The 23575-nt window shown below is 44.1% G+C and overlaps 2 protein-coding genes across 3 annotated transcripts in view; both read left to right on the forward strand.

Moving 5' to 3' along the window:
* Positions 1 to 5312, forward strand: part of sptbn5 (spectrin, beta, non-erythrocytic 5) — a 46313-nt gene extending 41001 nt beyond the window's left edge. The window contains exons 79-80 of one of the 2 annotated variants that reach the window (XR_011693657.1): positions 23 to 249; positions 4067 to 5312. Coding sequence is in view for 1 of the 2 variants with exons in the window: in XM_071498269.1 (XP_071354370.1) it covers positions 23 to 180 (158 nt within the window). In the remaining variant the exon portion in view is untranslated. Of the gene's footprint in view, positions 1 to 22; positions 1946 to 4066 lie in introns of those variants that run through there. The other variant, XM_071498269.1, reaches the window with a different exon arrangement.
* Positions 5313 to 12449: 7137 nt separating this feature from the next.
* foxg1a (forkhead box G1a) lies at positions 12450 to 16006 on the forward strand. Its single transcript, XM_071498833.1, has one exon. The coding sequence runs from the start codon at positions 12971 to 12973 to the stop codon at positions 14294 to 14296; it is 1326 nt and encodes a 441-aa protein (XP_071354934.1). The 5' UTR covers positions 12450 to 12970; the 3' UTR covers positions 14297 to 16006.
* The last annotated feature ends 7569 nt before the right edge of the window (positions 16007 to 23575 follow it).

The raw sequence follows: 23575 nt of genomic DNA on the forward strand, positions 1-23575 counted from the left end.
ATTGTTACTTGTTGCACCGCAGGTTCACAGAGTCACCGAAACCAGCCTCCTTCAGTGCCTCCTCCTGCACCCCCTGACACTGAGGACCCCACCACTGTGACCCCCCAGGGACCAGACGACAGCATGAACAAAGACAAGTCGAGAAGGAGCGTCTTCAGGAAGTTTTTCACTAAGAAATAGAGGCGAGACGTCAGGAGGGCCTCCCTCACATTTCACTAGCTCTGAATCTGGGGAGTCCAAATGGTGCAGGTGATAACTGGACTTTTTTTAACATCATTAAGTTCAGAATAATGAGATGTTGGCACTAAAAAAACTAAACAAATTCTACAGACGTTCTACTTTAGGGGGTGCTTTTAAAAAAAAAAAAAAGTCGTCCTATCAAAAGCCAAGTAAAAATAATTGTTCTTTCTATTTTAAGTGCTTTTATGAAACAGTCTCACAAAGTGCTTTACACAACATAAAGATGAGTGATAATGAAATTAGAACTCAAATAAATCACATAGACCAGAACTACAGAGAAAATGAGTCACAGAAGGGAACAAAGACCACAAAGATATAATGAAGGTCACTGGCTTCCCCCCAAAACCTTCATTATGTTTTTGACAAAAGCTGGAAACTTAAAAAAACTGAGCACTTGACTGTAGCACTGAACACACTTTTCACTCTTAACCTTAAAAAAAAACCTTCTTAACTCTAGGTGTACTTTTTATCTTTTTTGAAAGCTGTTGACCACGAGACATGGTTGAAACCTCCTGAAAAAAGCAGCACGGTGACCTTGACAGTGACAGTTCACATTTTTTGGATGCCTCTGCTGCCAAATGGATGTTTTATTTTATTTTAAACCAAACCAAAATAACAAGAACAGACAGATTCAGTCAATAAAACTGAAAACTGTCTTTAAACACAGTCCAGGCTCAGTGGGTGGTTTCAGGTGTCTTTTAAGTGACACTGCAGATTATTCCCTCAAACTCCATTAACAGCAAAAGCAGTTTTTCCTACATCAGTGCTGGTGCTGCCAGATTTGACTGATAAAAAGTGGACCAGTCAGAACCTAGAACCTACAAAGTACAGGTTCCTTCAATCTGCTTTTCTCAGGCTTAACCAAACTTAGCTCTTACCTCCTCAAAAAGCACTTTGAGATAAAGTTAATCTGAAGACTGAGGTTGTTCTCTGTGCTCTGACCTGACGCAGACGGCCCACAGGTGAACTCCTGTTCGCCGTCTGTATCACAGCGACACAGGATGTCACGTCTCCGATGTGTTTGCTCCACCTCTGCTGAGAATCTGCTCGTGTGTCTGATCGTAAACAGTTTGAAGTGACTTCATCTGAAGAGTTCGGCTCCGTTACATGATCTTTGAAACGGGACACTCGCTCACAGAGAAATGATTGACGGCAATTCAAGCAAATTTGCCACATTTAGGAGCTGAAAAGGTTTTTTTAAGACATCGTGCAGCAGAGATGATGCTCCATGTTTTTGTGATTTTTTTTTTTTTTTAAAGATGAACTTTGGTTAATGATTCAGTTTTTTCATTTATTTATTAATGAGCAACAAATCCAAACATCTTCAGACTCATCCTCTCCTCCATTCAATCAGATCAATAAGTGAATCATTAGAAATAATGAGTCAGATTAAGACTTGTTGCAGAAATCAGGATTTCATGCCCTTATTCAGTTTGAGGAATTAAAGTCAATTGAAGTGTTTGAGTGAGAGTCATTCAGAGAAACTGGCTCCAGTTTATGAATCATAAACATCATAAATATCTGACGTAACGAGCAGATCAGGTTAGGACGACGTTATTTATATTCACATTTATCTCATTGATTGCTGTCAGATTTCTGTATTGCTATTACAGTGTAGCACATTATGGTAAATATTAATTATTAATTTGATTCATTTGCACTGAATGTTTGAATAAAATCTTTCCAGGCTTCATCCTCCTCCTCATCCTCTGGTGGTTTGTGTGTTGTTCTTCCTCTCAGTGCAGCAAACATCAGCGTGTTGATGTATTGATCCAGTGTGTAACAGTCAAAGGTTCAGAGGTCAACCGTCTGAGCTGAGGGTCACTGAAAGAGCTTCAGGCCTCACCGCGAATCACATCATCTTATCTTTAGAGTCTGTGTTTGTCACTTTGGATAAAAGCATAAATGTAAATTTAGATCAAATCAACAACTGTTAGTGCTGCCTGACAGTGTTCAGCTTTGAAGTGAAAGTTGTGGTTATTTGACGTCGGGTTGTGTTGAGGTATTTATAGTCAGAGATTCAGATCAGCGAGCTCCCAGTTCCCCGATGCTGAGCCACCTCTGGACAACTGAACCCTGACGCATCCAAACGTTAGTCTGATCAGTAAGATGTGAATCGTCTGCTCCAGTCTTTCATTTGGTTCAGAAGTGGCCCGTTGAACTGTATCCTGTGCTGCTCTGAGAGCACTGACCTCGACCGAGGCGGTTCAGTACTGTAAACCTGTAAGTGTGACCTGAACTGAACCCGACGGGACTGGACCTCCCTCTGCTGCTGATGAGCTCACTAATTGTTTTCATTTGAACTTTCATACTTCTGTCATCTCTGGGTCTTTTCTTGTGTCTGCTACTGTCATTGTACGACATGTGCATCGGTAGAGTTCTCAGCTGTGACTTCACGCAGGGCGCTGGTCCAGCCAGGGGCCCTTGAAGTGTTTGAGGGTTTTAAATGGGATTATATTGAAGTTTATTTGAAGAGAGGCTCTGGGCCTCTCCTCTGATTGGCTGATTGTTTTCTGTATGATTGAATGAAAATATAGCAGATTTCATGTGAACACTCCAATCCTGCATTGTTGGATGGTGGGTCCAGGTGGGCGGGGCTTGGGGCGTGGCTGAGGGCGGTGACTGCTTTGTTGTGACATCACAAAGTTCCAGAAGTCCTGACGGCTGGTTTTAAGGCTCAGTTTCTGAATACAGGCTGTGTGCATTTCTCTGTGGACTGAGGCTTTGATACTTTCACAGTATTAATATAGAACCTAGACCTGCTTTATAATCACAAACCTTTAGACTGTGTGGAGCTTTAATTAAAGATCTGAGTGCTTCTTCCAGAACTGCTTTCGACCCTTTGAGGTGGTCCCGGGCCCAGCAGGTGGAGAGGCTCTGCCGCAGGGTCCAGGTTCATCTCAAACCTTGAGGTTGTAAATGGGATGTGTTGAACCTGCTGGGGTTATTCCTCAGGTCCCGGTGCCTGAGGAGCCAGACGCGCAGCTCCGGCTCTCCGCCTCACGGTGTCGCTGTCGGCGCAGTAATGAGCCTCCTCTCCCCCGGAGCTCGGTCTGAGTCTGCGGGCTCCAGCCGGCAGATTGTCCGGTTCAGAAGTTTATTTTCAGCGCTTGACATTGATTGAACCATTAACCCTGCGGCGCCAACACTAACTAATGATTTTGCGCTTGTTTTTGTGCTGCAGGACAGCGGGCATTTCTCCGCCCTGACGGCTGCGCTCACATTTTCTGCTTTTTATTTCCTCATCTGAGGCCGGAACAAAGGAGCCTTTCTGCTCCATCCTGCGTGTTTCCACCGCCGGAGCAGTTTGTTAATGAGTCAAAGATCCGGACATAAAGTTCACAGCTTCAAATCATCCGCAGATCTCAGATCAGTGCTCCACTGAAACACACCTGGACTAACAGAATAAATCTGTAGGTTCACGACGCTGATGTCAAGACAGGACATTTGAACAAATTCATGTTATTACAAATAATAAGCGTTTTATTTTCAGATAGACGCGATTAGACCCAGAAACAAAATGATATTTACACCTAAAACATCAAAGCAAAAATAATCAGTCAAACTTGTTCAACCTGGAAACGAGTCATTTATTTTATCCCTTAAAATGTTTGATGTCCCCATGAAAATATGATTTAATAAAGGTTAAATGTTCAGGATCCTTTAAATAACCTGTGACCTTTAACTGTCCTCTAATCGTTCAGCCTTAAGGGCAAACTTAAGGTTTTATTCATCTTTCTCTAAGGGACTTTAAAGGGTTAGTAACTTAGTAGAAATATGTGGGACCGTCAGCTCCACTGTCACCGTCTTGTTTTTGTCCCTGCAGGCCTCCGTCTGATTCCCGCGTCACCATTCAGCTCACGGTGACAGAGAAGCAGCAGGAGGCCAGAGGCACAGTTTAATTCATCTGTGGGCCTGCTTCACGGGACGTGTGAGCTTCTGAAGGAGAAAGGAAATCACAACATCTGTGTTTTATGATTTATTTTATTGTTATTTGTTGGTGTCACTGCAGCTTTTTTTTTTTTTTTTTTTGTTCAGCAGAAAGAAAAAAATACATAAGGAATTTTCTCTCAGACCTAAAATGAAGAGACTGTTTTTTATTTTTTTCTCCTTAAAATCCACTAAAAGAAAAATGTTTTGAAAATTCAATCTACAAAATAAAAGACCCACATCATGGACACCGGTGTCTCTGGATGAGTCAGATTACACACACAGATTTAATGTGCTGTATTATTATTATTATTATTATTATTATTATTATTATTATTATTATTATTATTATATTAAAGTAAAGGCTATTTTTGATGGAGCCTGTGAAACTGCACCGATAGTAAAATACATTAAGGTTTAGAGAAAACAACAAATATCCGCCTGTAGTGATTCGTTTCTTGGCCTGTTCACAGTGGTGTGAACGTCTCCAGTTTAAGTCCAGGCTGCGGCTCTTTTCTGTTCAATTTAAAATCTTTATCTGTTTCTTCAATTGAGAAAACTCACATTAAAACTACATTTACACATTAAAATCTAACGTTTGTTTCCGTTTTCATGAGATTATCATTTAGTTTAATCTGTAAAAACTGTACCCTCATACTTAAAGTAAGAAAACACACTGCGGCAGTGATGTGATGATTAATGTAGTGAAACACTGTAAAGAGCTGCAGGAATACTAAATAAATGATCATGTGAAATACAAGAAGAAAGTGGTTTTAGTAAAGCCACTGTAAACTGCTACCACGCAGATGAAAAGGAGTAGAACCAGAATATTATGAGAAACTATAAAGAAAGAAAAGAAATCAACATAAGATCAGAAATCACGTCTGCGCGTGTCGTGGTTTCGCTGCTTGACGCTGCGCTGAACCTTCGGTCTGATTTCTGAGCCACAGCTCCAGGAGCCAGCCTCCGCAGACCACTTCAGTTCCACCCGGAGTCTCCTCTGTCGCGCAGCATGAGGAGGAACACGAAGCTCAGGAGTCTGTACAGCTCTGCTTTGAAAGACTGGCACAAGAATATGAGTCGATCGAAGATGAAATCAATCGATCAGACTGAGTCTTTTCGGTGGGTGTTGGTGTAGTTCCGGTGTCCGCCGCTGGGGGTCGCCCTCCTCCTCCTCCTCCTCCTCCTCCTCCTCCTCCTCCTCCTCCTCCGCTGTTGATCTGTCTGATTTATTTGCTCTCGTCTTTCCCTCTGAGCCTTAGAGCCAGTGACAATAACAGCGAGGCGGCGCGTTGAGGAGTCACAGCCTGGATGTGTTCAAACACTCAGAGGCAGAACCTTCTCCAGATTAACACCCTCCACCCTCCCTCCCTTGTAGTTTGAGGAAACGCTAAAGTTTGTCGGCCATCTCCCCCTCCTTGAATTCCTCAGAGGGGTTAACTCAGGGGTCAAAGGTCACGGGTGTAGGGTTCTGTTTTCTAAAAATCAACTGGAAGAACAAAATTCTGATTGTTGCTGCAATAACACATAAGAATAAGAATAAAAAGATTCAGTACAAAATGAAATGCTGTTCTAATGTTGTGCTCCAGGTCCCCAAAGCGCTGCAGATAGCCCTTAATACCCCTTTAATCCCTGCAACCCTGCAAGAACCTTCCAAATACCTTAAAATCTCCCTAAAGAACCAAGAAAACCCCATAAAATCTCCTGGAGACCCTGCAGGGAAGCTGGGACCCCCAGGGGTCCCCTCAATAATCTAAGACAGCCCTTAAAACTTTCCTAATAAGTCCTGGAACCTCTGTGGAACCCTTTAGAAGAATCTTTGGAAGTCCCTGTGAATACACAAATACCCCATAAAATCATCTGGAATACTGTACGAACACCTAGAATTCCCCATTCAGAACCAAGAACACCCCTCAAACATTTCCCAAAATGCCTGCAGGACTGTAAGAACCCTTTAAGAACCCCTTTCTGAACCTCAACAACTCCCAAATAACCCTAAAGACTCCCATAAGAAGCCCTAGACCTCATCTGATAATCCCTGGAACTCCTAAAGAACTTCTACAACCTCCTTACAATGACCCATGAGGAATTAGTTGAACCTCCTTGAAGGGAGAAGATAAGCTAGAACCCTAAGAACCTCCTGTACCTCTTTAAGAACGCACTGAAACTCTACGCTGTTCGGACCCAGTGGAACTTAGTCAAGAACCAAAAAAAAAAAAAAAAATCAAAAAAGCTGCTGGAACCCTAAAGAACTCCTGGAGCTCTCTTATGAACGCTCTTGAGAACCTAAGGAAACCTCTAGAGCCCCTGACCTAAGAACCCCTGAAAACTCTTAGAACCCCTTTAACCCCTTAAAGGACACCGGAGCCCCTTAATCCTCAGGCCTGAGGTTCTTCATTGTCGTCCTGGCCTTTGGTCGGAATCCTAATCAGCTTCATCGATCACTATTGATGAGCCGCTCCCGCTGGATGAATCCTCTCTGTGTCTGTGTCTGAGCAGAGAACAGCGACAGATGTTCCGCAGGAGCGACCAGTGAGGCCTGGCAGCCTGCTCCACATCTGGATCGAACATCTCCACCACAAACCCAACTTCCAGCTTCGTTAACGAGTCAGCTGCTGTAAAACCGAGTACACGTTCTCAACAGATGTTCCAACAAAATCCACGGAAACACAACTCATCTTTGTCTCTAACGATGCTCCAGATGTTAATTATGATCGCCATGCCGGAGGTCAAAGGTCACCAAGCATTAAATGTAATAAAAGTAGAACATTTTCACAGGGACTTTTCTTCCTATTATTTCACTTTATTATTATTCATACACCACGTGCACGGATACAACGTGAACAGATGACTGAGCCTGAGCTACATATGTTCTCCAGTTTTGTAGTAACGATGGGAACTGATCATTTTATTGATACCAATGCCAATTCTTCGATTCCTGAACGATCTCCGGTCGATTTTCTGTACAGACACAAACTTGTTTTTATTTATTTTGTATTAATTCGTTAGTGCACGTGCTGCTAACTGGCTTGCTGCTCGTGTTATTGCCTCAGGAAGATGTTTTCACCTGTTCTCCCGGGGTTCCCTCTCCCTCCACAGAGGAGCCGCTGATGAGCTCTGAGGCCAAACACCGGTTCTCCTTTCCCGTCCCGAGCTGCTATGAAGTAAGTTTATCAAACCGCATTGAACGCATCATCGCGGTGGACATCTGGAGGCTGTAAATGTATCATGTCTCCGTGTACATTTCATGAACAGTGGCTCATATTAGACAGCTTTAACATAAAAGCAGATGGTGGAGGTAGTTTTCATCTCTTATAAAACGTTTATGTCAAAAATTAAGCATTTCTTGCTGAAATAGTTTGCAAAAGAGTTTTCTCTCTCTTTAGTTTCCACGCAGATTCACAGTTAAGACCAAAGAAGTTGTTTTTTTTCTGGTTTTGTTTTTCCTGAGGAAATTCAGACGTTTAAATTATTATTCTAAAACGTCTTATTTGGTTTGAATTCCCATCTGGTAGTCCAACAATGGAGGCAGGAGTCACCCTCTCTCTAACCCTTTGCACTGGAAGGTTTAACACCAGAACTGTGTTTTAATTCAAAAGAAAATGAATGGACGCTGGCTTGGTTTGATTTGAATACCCAGTTGTTAGTTGACCAACAAAAGAGAGAGTCAACTTGTCTCTCATCCATCATGCAGAAATTTGGAGTGTTTTAATGTGTTTTAAAATTCAAAAGAAAATGAATGGAGTCTGGTCTAGTATGGCTTGAATACCAATTTGTTAGTCAACCTCTTTCTCACACTTCACATTGCAATTTTTAGTCTTTAGATTGTGCTCTAAAACTGTGAAGAAAATGAATGGAGTCTGGTTTGGTCTGAGTTGAAGTCCCAGTTAGCAGTTCACAGAAAAGGCAAGAATGTGTTGCCAAATTCAGAAGAAAATAAATGGAGTCTGGTCTGGTTTGAACTGAATCCCCAATTGTTAGCAAACAAAACTGTCAGGGGAAAATTTAGAATATGAGTAATTGGATGTTTTGTTTTTTTTTAATTTAGAAGAAAATGAATGGAGGCTGGTTCAATTTGATTTGAATTCACAGTTGTAAGTCAAACAACTATTACATCCTTTGCACTGCAAATTTGATTTTGCAGTGCATGACTCAGTGTTAAAATTCTCAAGAAAATGAACAGAGTCTGGTTTGGTTCGGTTCTCTGTCATTGTTCACACTTCCACAAATGAATGGAGTTTGATTTGAATTTCCAGCCTTTTGAGAGTCAACCTCTCTCTCACTTTTCAAGCTGCAACAAATTGTGAATTTTTAACATTTAATTATGTGTGTATCCACATTTTTCTTCTTCAAACAGCCACAGAAACATCTCACTCCACTTCTCCCTGATGAGTCCACCTGCTGCTTTTGTTTAAAGGTTGAATCCTAAGAAACTGTTTCCTAAAATCCCGAATCAGGCGTTTGAGGCTGCAGGTGAAAGAAACGATGGAACACCAGTCGGTTGCAGGTTTTTTGTCTCTCTGAGGCTGGATGGATGTTTTTCTCTGCTGCGGCAGCTCCTCCTCCTCCTCCTCCTCCTCCTCAGGTCTGTTTGGATGCTGTACAGTCTCACAGACCGCGACAGACTCGAGCAGGAATTTACCTCAACACACACACACACACACACACACACACACACACACACACACACACACACACACACACACACACACACACGGACACACAGCAGAGAACATGTAAGCAGAGCCGGTGCTCAGTCCAAACTGCGCTCACATCTTCAGCAGCAGCAGTAAACAGCCAGTATGTTGAGTTGACTGAGTGTCACCGAGGAGCTGCACAACAAGCAGCCCGTCAAAATAAAAGCACCAAACAAACAAATATTCATTTTCAGCAGCAAAATGCACTTTGAGGACGCGCCGAAGTAGTAGTTGTTATTATGATGATGATGATTATTACTGAGGTGGAATGTGAACAGCTGACTTTATAGATGTGACTGAAAGCACAGGAACAGATAACGAGATTTCCATGAAATGTTTCTGGCATTTATTCTTGTTTTGAAGTTGCGAACCTAATATTAAAGATTAAAGAATATTTAAGATTTTTTTTTCCACGTCTCACGGTTGAAACATCAATTCTTGGCTCTGTTATTATTCTTTTTAATTATAAAATAGAAACCAGATTAAAGCTGATGTCTGCATTTATAAATCTCTGCTACACCTGTGGTGGAGGTAAAAATCCACAATAACAAATGAAAGAATAAATCTTTGAGAAGCCTCTTTATAAAACCGACGTTTAGATCAAAACCATCAAATAAACCGTAAACTAATCGTAAAAAAAAAAAAAAAACCCAAAAACTGAAATTCAAGTCAAAGCTTGAACGAAGCGAGATGGAAACAAACGGGACTGAAACGTGTTTTTCTGCAGTCAGCTGCTGCGGCTTCAACAGGCTGCCAGGTGACATCAGCTCTCTTCTCCGCCTCGTTTCAGGACTGAAACACGGATGAATAAAACTCCTTCCCCGGTCAGACCGAGCCTGCGGCTCAGCCTGCGGCTCAGGAGATGGACTCAGACCTGTGGCTCTCCCCGAGGCTCAGGCGTCCCGGTGCCGCCTCAGTGTGTCGGTGTGTGCAGCTGCTGCAGCTCCGGGTCAACACAACAACACACAACAACACACAACGTGCGCGGGTCCGTTCATCTGGAGCCGGGGTCCCTGCAGTTTCCCCTGAGCAAACCTTGAGCCACAGGAGTTTGTGGAGAGACTTTCTATAGGTTGACAACAAAGTTTGTGCGTCTCTGCGCTGTTGTGTTGTTCTAAACACATCTCAGTGATTATGAAGGTGCTACAGCTCTGACTCCTCCTGTGGAGGCTGCTGTGAAAACAGATCATGAACGGCAACGCAGTGAAACACAGCTGGAATAAGATAAACTGTGTCTTCATATAAAACACAAATGACAAGTCCAGAACATGAGCAAACACCGAACATGTTCTAACGTCTGCTGGTCACTTCAGCTCTGCTCAGACCACTGAGGCGTTTAAAGTCCGCGGGAAATGTGAGAAGTGTTGAATTAACTCTGCTGCTGAGAACTTGCCTGAGGCTCAGTTTGGGACATGAGCCAAACTTCACTGATACACAGGTCTGACGTGACCCCGAGGCTCCCATCATTCCACCTTAACACGGTTGAATCAGTCGTTGCAGACTGACAGACCTGGCTGCATGGTGTTGGTTTAAGGTGGAATTCTCTCCAGCTTATTGATCATGATGGGATGTTGTTGGAGGGCACCGTGTGCAGCAGCGGCGGCGGTGAGCCTGGTTCCTCCGGAGGAACAGTGCAGCGCTCAGGCTCAGGGTGAGGGTGAACAGGCAGCAGGCAGCGGGTCCGCAGCTGCAGCACCGGCCGTTCGTGTCCCTGCTAACAGCCGCGGGAAGTTAGCGGCTGTGTGGCAGCAGTAATATAACAAACAATCGTGTAACAGCAGCTGCTCTGGTTTAATATTTATCAGGGGAAATAAACCAGAAAGATCCCAGATAGCAAAATAAATCCGGCCCAGACTTGGGCCACTTGACTGTCAGATGCTACTCCCACATCTGGACCAATTCTGACGCACACAAATCTTCCAGCTGTCAGTCAGTACCGGAGGATGGCAGCCGGGATCTACCCAGATGTGGAGCTATATGGGCCTGACTCTGGACTTCACTGAGGCTATCAATAAAGTTTTCCTGAATGTTGGTGACAAAAATGTCTGGAAACATGATGTTGAGGAGAAACGTGTGTGTGTGTGTGTGTGTGTGTAAATTGTGGTCAAAAAAACAGCATCAGAGGTGGCAGAAGTGGTGCCACAATGTTAGCAGTAGCTATAGCAACAATACAAGTGATATCCAATAATACTGTAAAATATGATTAATAACAGCTACAGCAGCAGTAATGAACATGGTGGTGGTGCAGGAGTAGGATTAGTTACAGGGCCGTAACCAGGTCTTTATTAATACTGGGTCTTTAATACACCCCCCACCTCACCTGTAGCCCATAGGCTATATTTGTATTTATATGTGAACTTTACATATTTTATTTTTTTTATTTAAATGTATCTCTCATTTTAAATGCAAGAACATGAAGATCTGAAAAATGTATTTTTATTTTTACTGCCTAGAAAATTCCTCACAACATTGAAACTATTGTAGTGGCAGGAAAATGACGGAGCTGGTGCAGCTGTAGTCCAAGTAAAGGTTTTCACTTTAACAACAGTAGACTAGTAGTAGTAGCAGCATGGGAATTATCCTATAATTATTCTGCTAGGATGTAATATCAGACTGAAAAATGAGAAGTTGCAACATGTTTTTCCTAAAGAAAAAGTGAAATAAATGCTGTTGCAATCATCCTTTAAATGCTCTAAATAATATCTAATGTTTTCATATTTATCAGCAGTAAAAACGTGTTTGTTTTAGTTTTAAAAACCTTAAAATTGAAAAACGCGCGTCTCCTGCGCGGCCTCCATCTCTCCCCTGATTCGGTTTTTCAGTCATTCAACATTTAGTGAGTCTGTCTCTGCCTCCAGTTCACTCGGTGTTGTTGTTAAATTCTCCTCCAACACGAAGCCGCCGGGAGAAAAACTGACAACACAAATCTTCCTGGAAGCAGCGGACTGACATGACACCGTGTTTACGCGCATTTTACGCGCATTTTACGCACGGACACGGCTTTGGAGACACAGCCCTGCAGCCTCTGCGCCGCGCAGTCTGACACACAAATCACCTCTCCGTGTCCTGACCGTGTCCGTGTGCCCTCCGGATCCCCTCTCCTCTGTTTATTTTCCCTCTGATTCGGGATGTAAACAGTTTTGGAGACGCCGAAGGGGAAAATATTTGAATCGGAGGAGTGTAAATATGAGGAGCGGCGGGGATTTGGGTGTATACGCACGCACGGTGTGTGTTTTCCAGCGACGGTTTTAGTTGAGGTGGGGGAAAGAGTGAAGGGAGGGGAGGGATGAGGGGAAGGCAGACGAGTGTTGATAGGGGTGAGTGTGTTTTCTACGCTGCAAAAAGTGTCAGCGCCGGAGAGTCATTTGGGCGTGTTAGACGCTCTAAAAAGTCAAATTTCCCTTTCAAATGTCTCACAAAAATACAAAATTAGGTCAGAAAATTATTTAATTATTAAGATTCATTTATTGCACAAATCAGGTATCTGAATTTCAAATGAGGCAAAAAATATGAGCTGGAGGGAGGGAGGCTTTATGGTAAAGACGCAAAAAAATCAATAAAACCCTTTAAAAAACGATTCACTTTAGAAAGAATAAAATCCAAACCCGAGCTGTCAGATTTTCAGGTTTATTTTGTTGAAATAAAGATTTTTATGAGTCGTGAAGCTGCAGGAGGACTTGTCGGGGTGGGCATTTTTTGCAGCGTGCACGGCATTGGTGGATGTGTGTGTTTCCCTGTGCGTCATGATTGGCTGAAAGCGCAGAGGACGCCTTAATATTTAATACTAATGTTCCCCTGGTTGGCTGAGGACTGGAAAGGTCCAACCAATGTTTTTTAGTTGCTTTAGTGGCTGTGGCTCCCTAATTAATTGCAGCTATCTGTCTCCTATCGATGTGTGTGTACATGTGTATTGTGTGTGTGTGTTTCCTTTTTTCTCCCCAAACCGAACATGAAATAGTTTGTTGGGCTATACTTTCCTTCTTCCTATCTATCCCCCCTTCCTTCCTTCCCGTCCTGGTTCGCAGGCAGAGACCGGACAGATTGAAACCCAGCTGTGTTCGTCGCTTTTGGTCGTTGCCATTTTCCCCCCTCATTGCCCGGTGATGTTGGATATGGGAGAGCGCAAAGAGGTGAAAATGATTCCTAAATCGTCGTTCAGTATAAACAGTTTGGTGCCCGAGGCCGTGCAAAGCGACAACAACAACCACCAGAACCAGCATCACCACCAGAACCACCACCACCAGAACCACCACCATCACCGGCCCGGCGGCGCTGACGAAGCCGAGCAGAAAGCTCCTCTCCCGGCCGCGCAGCAGGACGGAAAAGCGGACCCTAAAAGTGACTCTTCGAGCCAGGAGAGCTGCCCGGAGGAGAAGGAGAAGCAGGAGGAGAAGAAGGACGGGAAAGACGGGGACGGCGCCGCCGGAGGGAAGGACGGAGAAAAGAAAAGCGGCAAGTACGAAAAACCTCCCTTTAGTTATAACGCGTTGATCATGATGGCCATCAGGCAGAGCCCGGAGAAGCGGCTTACCCTGAACGGCATCTACGAATTCATCATGAAAAACTTCCCGTACTACCGGGAGAACAAGCAGGGCTGGCAGAACTCCATCCGGCACAACCTCAGCTTGAATAAATGCTTCGTCAAGGTGCCGCGGCACTACGACGACCCGGGCAAGGGGAACTACTGGATGCTGGACCCCAGCAGCGACGACGTCTTCATCGGCGGCACCACCGGGAAGCTCCGACGGCGGTCCACCACGTCCCGGGCCAAGCTGGCCTTCAAGCGCGGAGCCCGGCTGACCTCCGGGCTGACATTCATGGACCGAGCCGGCTCCCTGTACTGGCCCATGTCCCCCTTCCTCTCTCTGCACCACCCGCGGGCAGGCGGCGCCCTGGGCTACAACGGGACCTCCTCCGGCTACCCGGGTCACCCCATGTCCTACAGCACCATGCTCACCCAGAACATGGGCAACAACCACTCGTCCTTCCCATCCTCCAACGGGCTCAGCATGGACCGGCTGGTCGGCGGGGATCTCCCGTACGCGACGCACCACCTGACGGCGGCGGCCCTGGCGGCCTCGGCGGTGCCCTGTGGCCTCTCCGTGCCTTGCTCCGGGGCCACCTACTCCCTGAACCCGTGCTCGGTCAACCTGCTGGCCGGGCAGACCAGTTACTTTTTCCCCCACGTCCCGCACCCGTCCATGACAACGCAGACCGGCGGCAGCAGCGGCGGCGGCTCCTTGCAGGCCGCCCGGGCTTCGGCCTCCAATTCCCCGCAGGCTCCATCCTCCTCCTCGCTGCCCTGTGACTCTCTGAGGCCGGCTCTGTCCGGCTCTCTGCCGGCCTTTTCCTCGGGACTGTCCGGGGGTTTGTCTGACTATTTTACGCATCAAAACCAGGGGTCGACCTCCAACCCGCTTATACACTAACATCCCCAAAACCCTCACCCCCAGCCTGACCCCCTCCACCTTACCTCACCTCTCCATCCATCCTCTCATTCCACCCCTGAAGGAATGAAAATCTAAAATGACTGGAACTGTAAGTTGAACATTTTACACTGAACATTTACATTGTAAAAAAAATTACAAAATTATTATAAACTACCTACTATAGAAAAAAGAGGAGAGACTTAAACTGCAAAACAAAAAAGAGCAGCAGAGAAACACTCACAGAAAGCAGCCCTGAAGTTTCCAGGTATTTTTTAATATTATTATTATTATCGCTTCTTCTTCTTCTTCTTCTCCTTCTTCTTCTTCTGCTCCATCTTCTGCAGTTTTAATTTCTGTGTACATAATGTCTGTTACTATAAGTGTCCGGGCTTTGTCTCTGTATAGTACTGTCAGTCAGCGACATGCAATGTGATCTGAGGTAAAACCAGAGAGAATGATGGGAGCTGTACGCTGATTTTCTTTTCTGTTGTTGTCGTTGTTGTTGGAGGAGGCATTACTTTTTATAGAATGTGTATTTAAAATAGTTTTGTCTAATTTTGAGATTTAAAAAAAAGGTAATAATAATAATGATAATAATAATAATAATATCTCTAAGAGCCGGTTTCGCCCGCATGTTTGCAGTATTATCAGGTCTCATGCGGGTTAGGAAAGAAGCGGCGGAGGATGATTTTATTTTACGAAATTTAAACACTAATTTTTTTTTTTATTCTTATTTTCTATACAGTGAAATGTGTTTTTTTTAAAGCAGAAAGCAAAGCGACTCTGGCTCCCGCCGTTAATGTCCTGAGGCTGTTTTTTCTCCATTCATTCATTTCCCTGTTTAAAAACTGTTCATGTACTTTTTATAGACCAAAGAATCGGTTTTTAGGAAATCTAGAATCAGTATTGAGCTGCATAACATGAAAGAGGCCTGATGTAGTAGGAATTACACAGTGAATGAGTGAGTGAGTGCGTGAGTGGATGGAGGGGTGGATGATGCCTCCTTCACTGCAGAAAATGTCCATTTAAACGAGATTTTTTTAATCTCAGTTTTTCCTTTTCTTCTTAAATTAGCGAAAATTTGAATGGAGTTTGGTGGCGCCGATTTCAAAAATTTCAGCGGTTGTTGTGGGTTTTATGCCTTAATCCGCCTCGTTTTTAAAAAAAAAAAAAATCAGATGTTAAACTGCGTTGGGAGCAGCGTGAAGTGAACTCCTCATTTTACACTAAAAGCAGTCCGATTTTCCGGCTGAATTTGGGCGTGAATGTCTCGTTGTGGTGGATATTTTCCGCAGTGGCCTGTGATGTGCTTTTTCTTTCACTGTACCCGTGATCGCCGATAAAAAGGAAAAAAACGGACGTTCACGCTTCTTCTTCTTCTTTTATTTTTTGTATAATTAGTAAAAGAGAGAGAAAATGTCTATTTGTAATTTGAATTTGGGATTTTACTTTTTTTTTTTTTTTTTTTTAAAGGAAGAACAATGTAAAAACCCGTTTGTTTGACAGAAGAAAAAAATGCCTCATTATCTAATACTACTTGGAATGATTGTCCTTTAATTGTCGTCTCTAAAAACAATTTTTCATGGTTGTGATACTATTGTGGTCTTATTCTTATTCCCGTGTTTGTCGCTTATAAAAGTAAAAAAAAGAGAAAAAAAATGTTTTAATCATAAAAAAAATAAAAAATAAAAGAATAGGTTACATTCATAACTAACGCAAATCCCTTTGTCTTTTTTACTCCTGTCACTGATTCTATCAACAAGTTCAAAAACTTTTATTTTAGAATTTATTTTTAAATTGATTTTAGATTTTTTTTTTTAGAGTAAAACTGCCCGTTTTTCTACAGCCTGGCTTGAATTTGTGGTTTTCTTAATGCGGTTCTGAACTGCCTCCTTCGTTAGATTAATATTTGAATGGTTTTAACAGATGAATTACGAGGCCGTGATTTTAAATCCAGCAACAACAAACAGGCAACAGAGCGTCAAGCGTTTCAGCCTCTGCCTCCGGAATGATCCCGCACACACGAAACTCCTGTGTGTGTGTGTCTGTGTGTGTGTGTGTGTGTGTGTGTGTGTGTGTGTGTGTGTGTGTGTGTGTGTGTGTCTGTGTGTGTGTGTCTGTGTGTGTCTGTGTGTGTCTGTGTGTGTGTGTGTGTGTCTGTCTGTGTGTGTGTCTGTCTGTGTGTGTGTGTGTGTGTGTGTGTGTGTGTGTGTGTGTGTGTCTGTGTGTCTGACTGACTGAGAGAAGGTTTCTGCGCCTCCAGTTGTGTCATTTTCTCCTCCTGGACAGTGGAAGCGGCGGCGCTGCGGCCTGGAGTCAGGCTGGTTTCAGGCTGTTTTCAGGCTGGTTTCCGGCTGGTTTCAGGCTGTTTCCAGGCTGGTTTCCGGCTGGTTTCCGGCTGTTTTCCGGCTGTTTTCAGGCTGTTTTCAGGCTGGTTTCCGGCTGGTTTCCGGCTGGTTTCAGGCTGGTTTCCGGCTGGTTTCAGGCTGTTTTCAGGCTGTTTTCAGGCTGTTTTCAGGCTGGTTTCAGGCTGGTTTCCGGCTGGTTTCAGGCTGGTTTCCGGCTGGTTTCCGGCTGGTTTCAGGCTGTTTTCAGGCTGGTTTCCGGCTGGTTTCAGGCTGTTTTCAGGCTGTTTTCAGGCTGGTTTCCGGCTGGTTTCAGGCTGGTTTCCGGCTGTTTTCAGGCTGGTTTCCGGCTGGTTTCCGGCTGCACAGCAGAAGTCACCTCACCACGTTTACACAGTCTCACATCACATTTGTTGGTCTGAAGCTTGTCGGCGCAGCTGCGTTTACACCTCAAAGCTCAAACTGAAAACAGCTCAGGTTTCTGCAGGTTTCCCAGTTTCTGTGAGGACAGTCTGGTTCGGGGTGTGTATTGTGTTGTTTTGTCCTGCGCTGTGCTTTTGTCTGGCCGTGTGTGTTGTTTGGGTGCACTTGTGTCATTCCGCCTCACCGGGCTCCTGCTTCACGGATCAAATCTACAGATTGTGTTGAAATTTCCGCCGTAAATCTGCAGATTTTGACGCGTTGTTCTGAGACACACGTCAGACTTGGTGTGTGGCGGGTTTCTGTCCGGCTCCGGTGTGTTTCTCACTTCATCTGGGTTTTTATTTTAGATGCTGCTCTGAAGGTTTTGCCTCTTTCTGCTTTGGCTGCTTTGTTTTTCCACCTCAAACCTGAAGCCCTGATGGAAACATGGCCCTTGGTTCTTAAACTCACACATCAGTGATTTCCGTCTGGCTGCTGCGCGGAGGAGACTCCGTGTCTTCAGTCTCTTTGGGTGTTTCTGATGCAGCTTTCCAGTTTTCTCTTGGTTGGTTTGAATTGTGTGTCAGAAGAAGCAGAAATCTTTTCACTGAAACGCGCAGATTTTGTCTTTTCTTTGAGTAGAGTCAGATTCTGTTGCTGTTGCATGTGTTGTGTTCGCGGTGTGTGGGACCTTCAGAAGCTGCTGCTCCTCGTTTTCAAATGAAGTGAAATGTATAGTTTCATATTTTCCGTCTGCTCCTGAACACATCTCGGATTGTCATGCTCAGGTGTCGGTTGTTGTCGGTCTGTTGTGAGTCTGGGGCCCCGGGCCCTTCAGTGCCGCTGTCCCGCGTCTTCTCTCCTCTTCCTCGTGACCTCGGTGGGAAGAGACTCGCTGCTGCGACTCGTTTGAATTTGTCTTTTATTTCTGAACAAAGTCACAAACTGAGGCTGAATTTCTTTTTGCTCTTGTGTTGTTTTCAGTTGCAGTTGATGTTGTGTGTGTGTGTGTGTGTGTGTGTGTGTGTGTGTGTGTGTGTGTGTGTTTTACAGTTCCAGCCTCACACTGAAAGACAGGTCAGATTTTTACCTTTAACCAGCGGGTTTTTCAACAAAACTTTATTGAGCGCAGTGCCGCTCCAGACCTGATCCCAGACCTGATCCCAGACCTACAGAGATGAAACCGGATTCCACAAGAAAACAGACGCAGACCGACCGATCCGTTTTGAATCAATTTAATCACATTTTCTTTTTGCCTAAAACACGAACACCTTCCTCTTCCTCTTCCTCTTCCTCCTGCAGGGAGAGGCTGCAGCTTCTCTCTGTTATTTCCTCAGAAAAGCCCAAAGAGCGCAGCTTCTGCTCTGAACACGCGCAGTTTCCCGGGTTGTCGCTGGATGATGTTTTCATTCTCCTCTTGTTCTTTTGTGGAAATTGAATCCATAATTCATGCACAGGTTCCTGTTCTGCCTGAAGCCAACAGAGCCAGAACCTGACTGTGCTTTATTTGTGAAAGTCTGAATTTCTTTACATTTCACTCAGATTGTTCAGCTCTGAGTCGTAGCTGGAGATTTTTCTGACAATGATGTCTGTCTGCAGGTCAAAGGTCAAAGCTGTGCGAGGCTTTCTCTCCTCTGATGCCTTTTACAGTTCCGTGCATTGATTATAATATTTAAATAAAACAAACACATTTTCAGGATTTTAAAATTGATTTTATTTCACCAGAAACCCCCTTACAATACAAAATAAAAGCCTAGATCAAAATTAAATGTCGCTCCAGGTCAATTTCTGCAGAAATTAAACTCAACCTTCTTTTATTTCCACTTAATCTGCCAGATGTTTTAAAAATCTACAGGCTGCTGGTGTCAGAGGTCAAAGTTCAAAGCCAGGTTAAAATACATTAAACCTTCAATTTAGAGGGTTTTTGTGTTGAATTTTCAGGCAGAGGATCAAACACTGGAGGCAGGGCCGAACAATACCATGATGATGATGATGATGATGATGATGATGATGTTTGTGTCATTCTGCGTTTTATTTCTCTGCCTGAATCTGAGAAACGTCTGAATTCAGTTTCAGTGGAGCTGAAAAACTGCAGTCGCTTCTTCTTTTGTTACACACACACACACACACACACACACACACACACACACACACACACACACACACACACACACACACACACACTCGATCTCCTCTTCAGATCACTGATCTGTTTCTGATCACAGCTGCACAACATCTGCACAGTTTCTGCTGCTTTTGTTCGGGAGAAGATCTGTTTGATTTTTTTCTCTCTGCTCTCGCTTGTGCGGCTGAAAGAGCCCTGATGAGCTCTGTTTCCCATGATGCTCCAGGGGAAACTTGCATGTTCAGGTTGAATCCTGGGTCTGTGTGATTGTGCTGCAGCTGCAGGTCTCTGAGGTGGGTTTGTGTCTTCGGAGAACTCTGAGACCAGGATCCACTCTGATGCTCTGAATCCACTTTTAGGAGAAAACTCTATTTATTTTTTTTGGCACAATTTTCTGACTTGTATTTTCAGGCTCTTAAATTTCCCAAAACTCTGATTTATTTCCAAACTAGAAAAGAGTGAAGACATGAACAAACATCAGTGCAGCTGCTTTCAAAGACCAAACCCAGTCCAAACCAGGGTCCGGGGTCCAGGGTCCAGCAGGACCATGAGACAGTTTTCTTTCAGTTGTCCAGTTTGGTCCAAATTCAGGTTGGATGTTGTGTCGGCAGCTGCAGGTCTCTGTCAGTCCAGTCTGGGTTCTGGATTTGTAGGTTTGTGTCCTCAGAGGCTTTGAGAAGAAAATACTAAAAATTCAGATTCAGGATCCGGACCGGTTTCAGTCCGGACTCAGAGTTTTCTACTCGTGTGATGTCACTGGACACTGTCAGCAAATAGGAAAATGAATAAATAACCAGAGAATAAAATGTGTTTGTCTCCGATTTTCAGTGTCTTTAAACTGATCTCAACAACACAAAAGGCCACAACAGTCCAATCATGTGAATCCAGCTTCAGTCTGAACTGGAAACCTGGTGACTCCGTCTTTAAAACATCGGCTTTCGTGTCTGGAACCTGACTCGAGGTTTCTCCTCATCTTTTCTAAAATCGGTTTCACAGATTTTTATTTGAAGAAAACTTAGAACCTTTGGCATCAAATTGAAAATGTTAAATGTTTTGGGGGGAAATTACCTGAGATATTGGTATCAGTCCAAACCAGGGCTGCAGCGTCCAGAGGAAGTTAAACCAGGGTCTAACTGGAGGACTCGAATCCGGCCTCAGGCTCATAGAAGAAGAAAACTCTGGAAACTTTGAATGTTTTTGGCATCGGCTGGAAAATAAAAATAAATATATCTGCATGTTAATGATGGTAACAGTCTTAAAAATACTGGCATCAGACTTTAAATCAGTCCACACTCGAGTCTTTGACGTCCAACTTCTCAGCCCAAAATCCTTAAAAAAAAAAAAAAAAAAAAAAAAAACTCTCTAGGAGACGAAATGTTTGAGTTTAGAGCTGAGACAGAGAGAGAGAGGGAGAGAGAGGGAGAGAGAGGATATCTCCACTTCCTCCCCCTTCCTCCCCCGTGTCCTTCTGTTGCTTCTTTTGTCTTTTGACTGCTGGTCACCCCATTTAACATGGGACAGATAGCATCAGCCTGACAGATATTGGGTTCCCCGGCAGCTCCATTGTTGGGGGTGAGGGTGAGGGAGGGTGAGGCGGGGTAGGGGTGGTGGGCTGGGGGGGTTCTTGCGTTACAGTCGGACTCCTTTAACTCGCAGCCCCCTTTTAGGAAACGAACAAATTGCTGCTGAAAGTCTGTCTTTGTTGTTTCGGTGGGCTGATCTGAGAGCAGCCGAGCCTCCGACAGCAAACAGGCTGTGGAGGGAAAACCACAGTGACACAGAGCCAAGACCAGACGATAAGAGCTGCCCCCTTATCTGCTACTGGGGGGGGGGGGCTTCTTATGTTTAACCTAGATCAATCAGAGGAGGCTCTGACCAAGATGCTCGTTACGTTTTTACCAGAATCAAGTCAAAACTGGGTTTAATAGGAGACATGAAGACGAGCAGCGAGGATGGAGGTGATGACAAATGTTGACTTTTAGAAAACACAGTTTTTGGCTCTAAATTGGAAACGAACTGTCATCGAAATAATACGAGTTTATTCATGTGTTTGGAGTCTGAACCAGGATTCAAAGGAAAACATGATCTGATGAAGCAGACTTTAAATGAAAACTGAATGGAAGTGTTGGCTAATGTCTCTAAAATATCCCCTTTGGTTAAAAACCAAAGTTCAAACTTTACTTCTACAGTGATAAACCTCCTGAATCCTTCAGTTTCCCTTAAGTTCAGACCTGAAGCTGCTGCAGACTGAAACTGTGTCTCATCAGCCTCCAGATGTTGTTTCAGAAGCTTTTTGTCATGTTCAAGAAGAACATTATACAAAATGCACGCTGCAGGAAGCTGCAGGACGCTGCAGGAAACTGCAGGAAGCTGCAGGACGCTGCAGGAAACTGCAGGAAGCTGCAGGAAACTGCAGGATGCTGCAGGATGCTTCAGGAAGCTGCAGGATGCTGCAGGATGCTTCAGGATGCTTCAGGATGCTGCAGGATGCTGCAGGACGCTGCAGGAAGCTGCAGGAAACTGCAGGACGCTGCAGGACGCTGCAGGACGCTGCAGGAAACTGCAGGAAACTGCAGGACGCTGCAGGACGCTGCAGGAAACTGCAGGAAACTGCAGGAAGCTGCAGGAAGCTGAGGGAAGTCAGAGACGTCAGACTTTTAGAGGACTCTCAGATTCATCATTTTCCTGACCTACTGAAACTTTGCAGGAAATATTAAATATTTAAATATTTTGACACCAAACTTTGGATGATTTAATCAGTGACTGAACGTTACCTGTGATGTCCGAACGCAGCCTAAACCAGCTCAAACCAGGAAGCCAGTTGGTGATTCATTGCTCAGTATCACTGCTGTCGTCACTTTATTCTTTTTTTTTTTTTTTGCTGTGTTTGTGTTTTTCTTGTTTTTTTTCTGCTGTTTGTAGAAAACATTTTTCTGTCTGACTGGTTTACTGCTTTACTGGTTTTCTGGCTGACTGGTTCTTTGCCTCAGTGTTGCAGACTTGTTGAAAGGCTGGTTTATATTTATATGAAGCTCCTTTATTTTGTCCCAGAGCTCAGTCTGCCGGCAGAGGTGATTCTCTGCAGAAAAACTTCAGAAACTTTGTGTGGAGTTTGGTTTACAGGCTGATTTACTGACTGACTCCTCCCCCTCCTTTCAAATGATATAGTGGTCTGTGTGGACTCGGGTGGACCAGGGACCCTGAACTGACCTGACAGCAGAAACATGGGTCCGGAGCAGATAATGAGTTTGGCTGTGAAGTTGTTGTTATTTGGAATCAGGTCAGAAATGTGGGACTTTTTTTTGATGGTGAGTGTTTGAGTTCAGTGTCAAACATTTGGCTGCTTTACTGCTCTCTAATCCCTCTCTGTGGGTCAGACTGGTTCAGATGTTGAAGGTTCAGGCGGCTGCAGGGATTGGCTGTTGGTGTGTGTGTGGAGGGTTAAATCCTCTGGGTCAAAGGTCACCTGACTGAGCCTGCTCGCGTCTCTGTAGGTCTGGTTCAGGGCCGGCTTCTTCCTGGAGCCGCTTCTGGTCTTAACACCTGAGCTGTGCCAACAACACGGATGATTATTCCGCAGTGTTTGATCATTTTTCTTCAGAGTGAGGTCGACGGGCTGGAGAACGACTGAGCCGACAGCACTCTAACGATTCTCTTTAGCACTGATTGATTTTCTATAATATTTGCACCTTCGATTGATCCTTTGGTTCATTACACCTCAGAAAAGTTTCCCAGAGTCGGAGGTGACGTCTTCTTTTTTTTTTTTCTCAAACATGCTTCTGTTTGAGAAATGCCTCAAATGATTAATTGATTATCAAACCTGTTGATGACTTTTGAAAAAAATAGAATTGATTGGTGAATTTTCTGTCACATAGACAACAGTGATTGATTAATTAACTAATAATTTAATCACTACATACTGTGCACTGAAATATAAAGACTCTGCATTTTATCTGTTTTATAGTGAAACAGTTACAGTCACGAACATCCTGATGTTTATTTATCTAGATTCAGTGGAAACATCACTCTGCAGTTAATAGGGTTAATTAAAAGTTTTATTATCAGCAAAATACTCAGAAAAGTTTTCAGAAGACTGGATCATCCATCAGACAACTGCCCAGGGGCCTCAGACCTCCAGGGGCCCCAAAACCCCCATGTTTACTCCATAACATAGAATATTAACCACGACTGACCCTGGTCTGAACCTGAACGGCTTCAGTTTGTGTTGTTGTCGTTTGTTGTAAAGTTGTGTTTTGCTTTTCTCATCAATACATCTGACAGTTATTTTCTTTAATCAATTGACTGTTCGGTCGTTATCTCCTGAAGATACAGTCAACAACGATGTTGAGTTCACTGTTGCAGAAAAAACTATGAAAAACTCAAATTTAAATTATTAATCACTTGTCA

Source organism: Trachinotus anak, unplaced genomic scaffold (assembly GCF_046630095.1).
Source record: "Trachinotus anak isolate AG129_WGS33_773 ecotype Australia unplaced genomic scaffold, CSIRO_AGI_Tana_v1 ptg000015l, whole genome shotgun sequence".
Classification (NCBI taxonomy): Eukaryota; Metazoa; Chordata; class Actinopteri; order Carangiformes; family Carangidae; genus Trachinotus; species Trachinotus anak.

What these genes read in the sequence shown, in the direction of transcription:
- foxg1a (XM_071498833.1), top strand. Translation starts at nt 12,971, where the DNA reads ATGTTGGATATGGGAGAGCGCAAAGAGGTGAAAATGATTCCTAAATCG.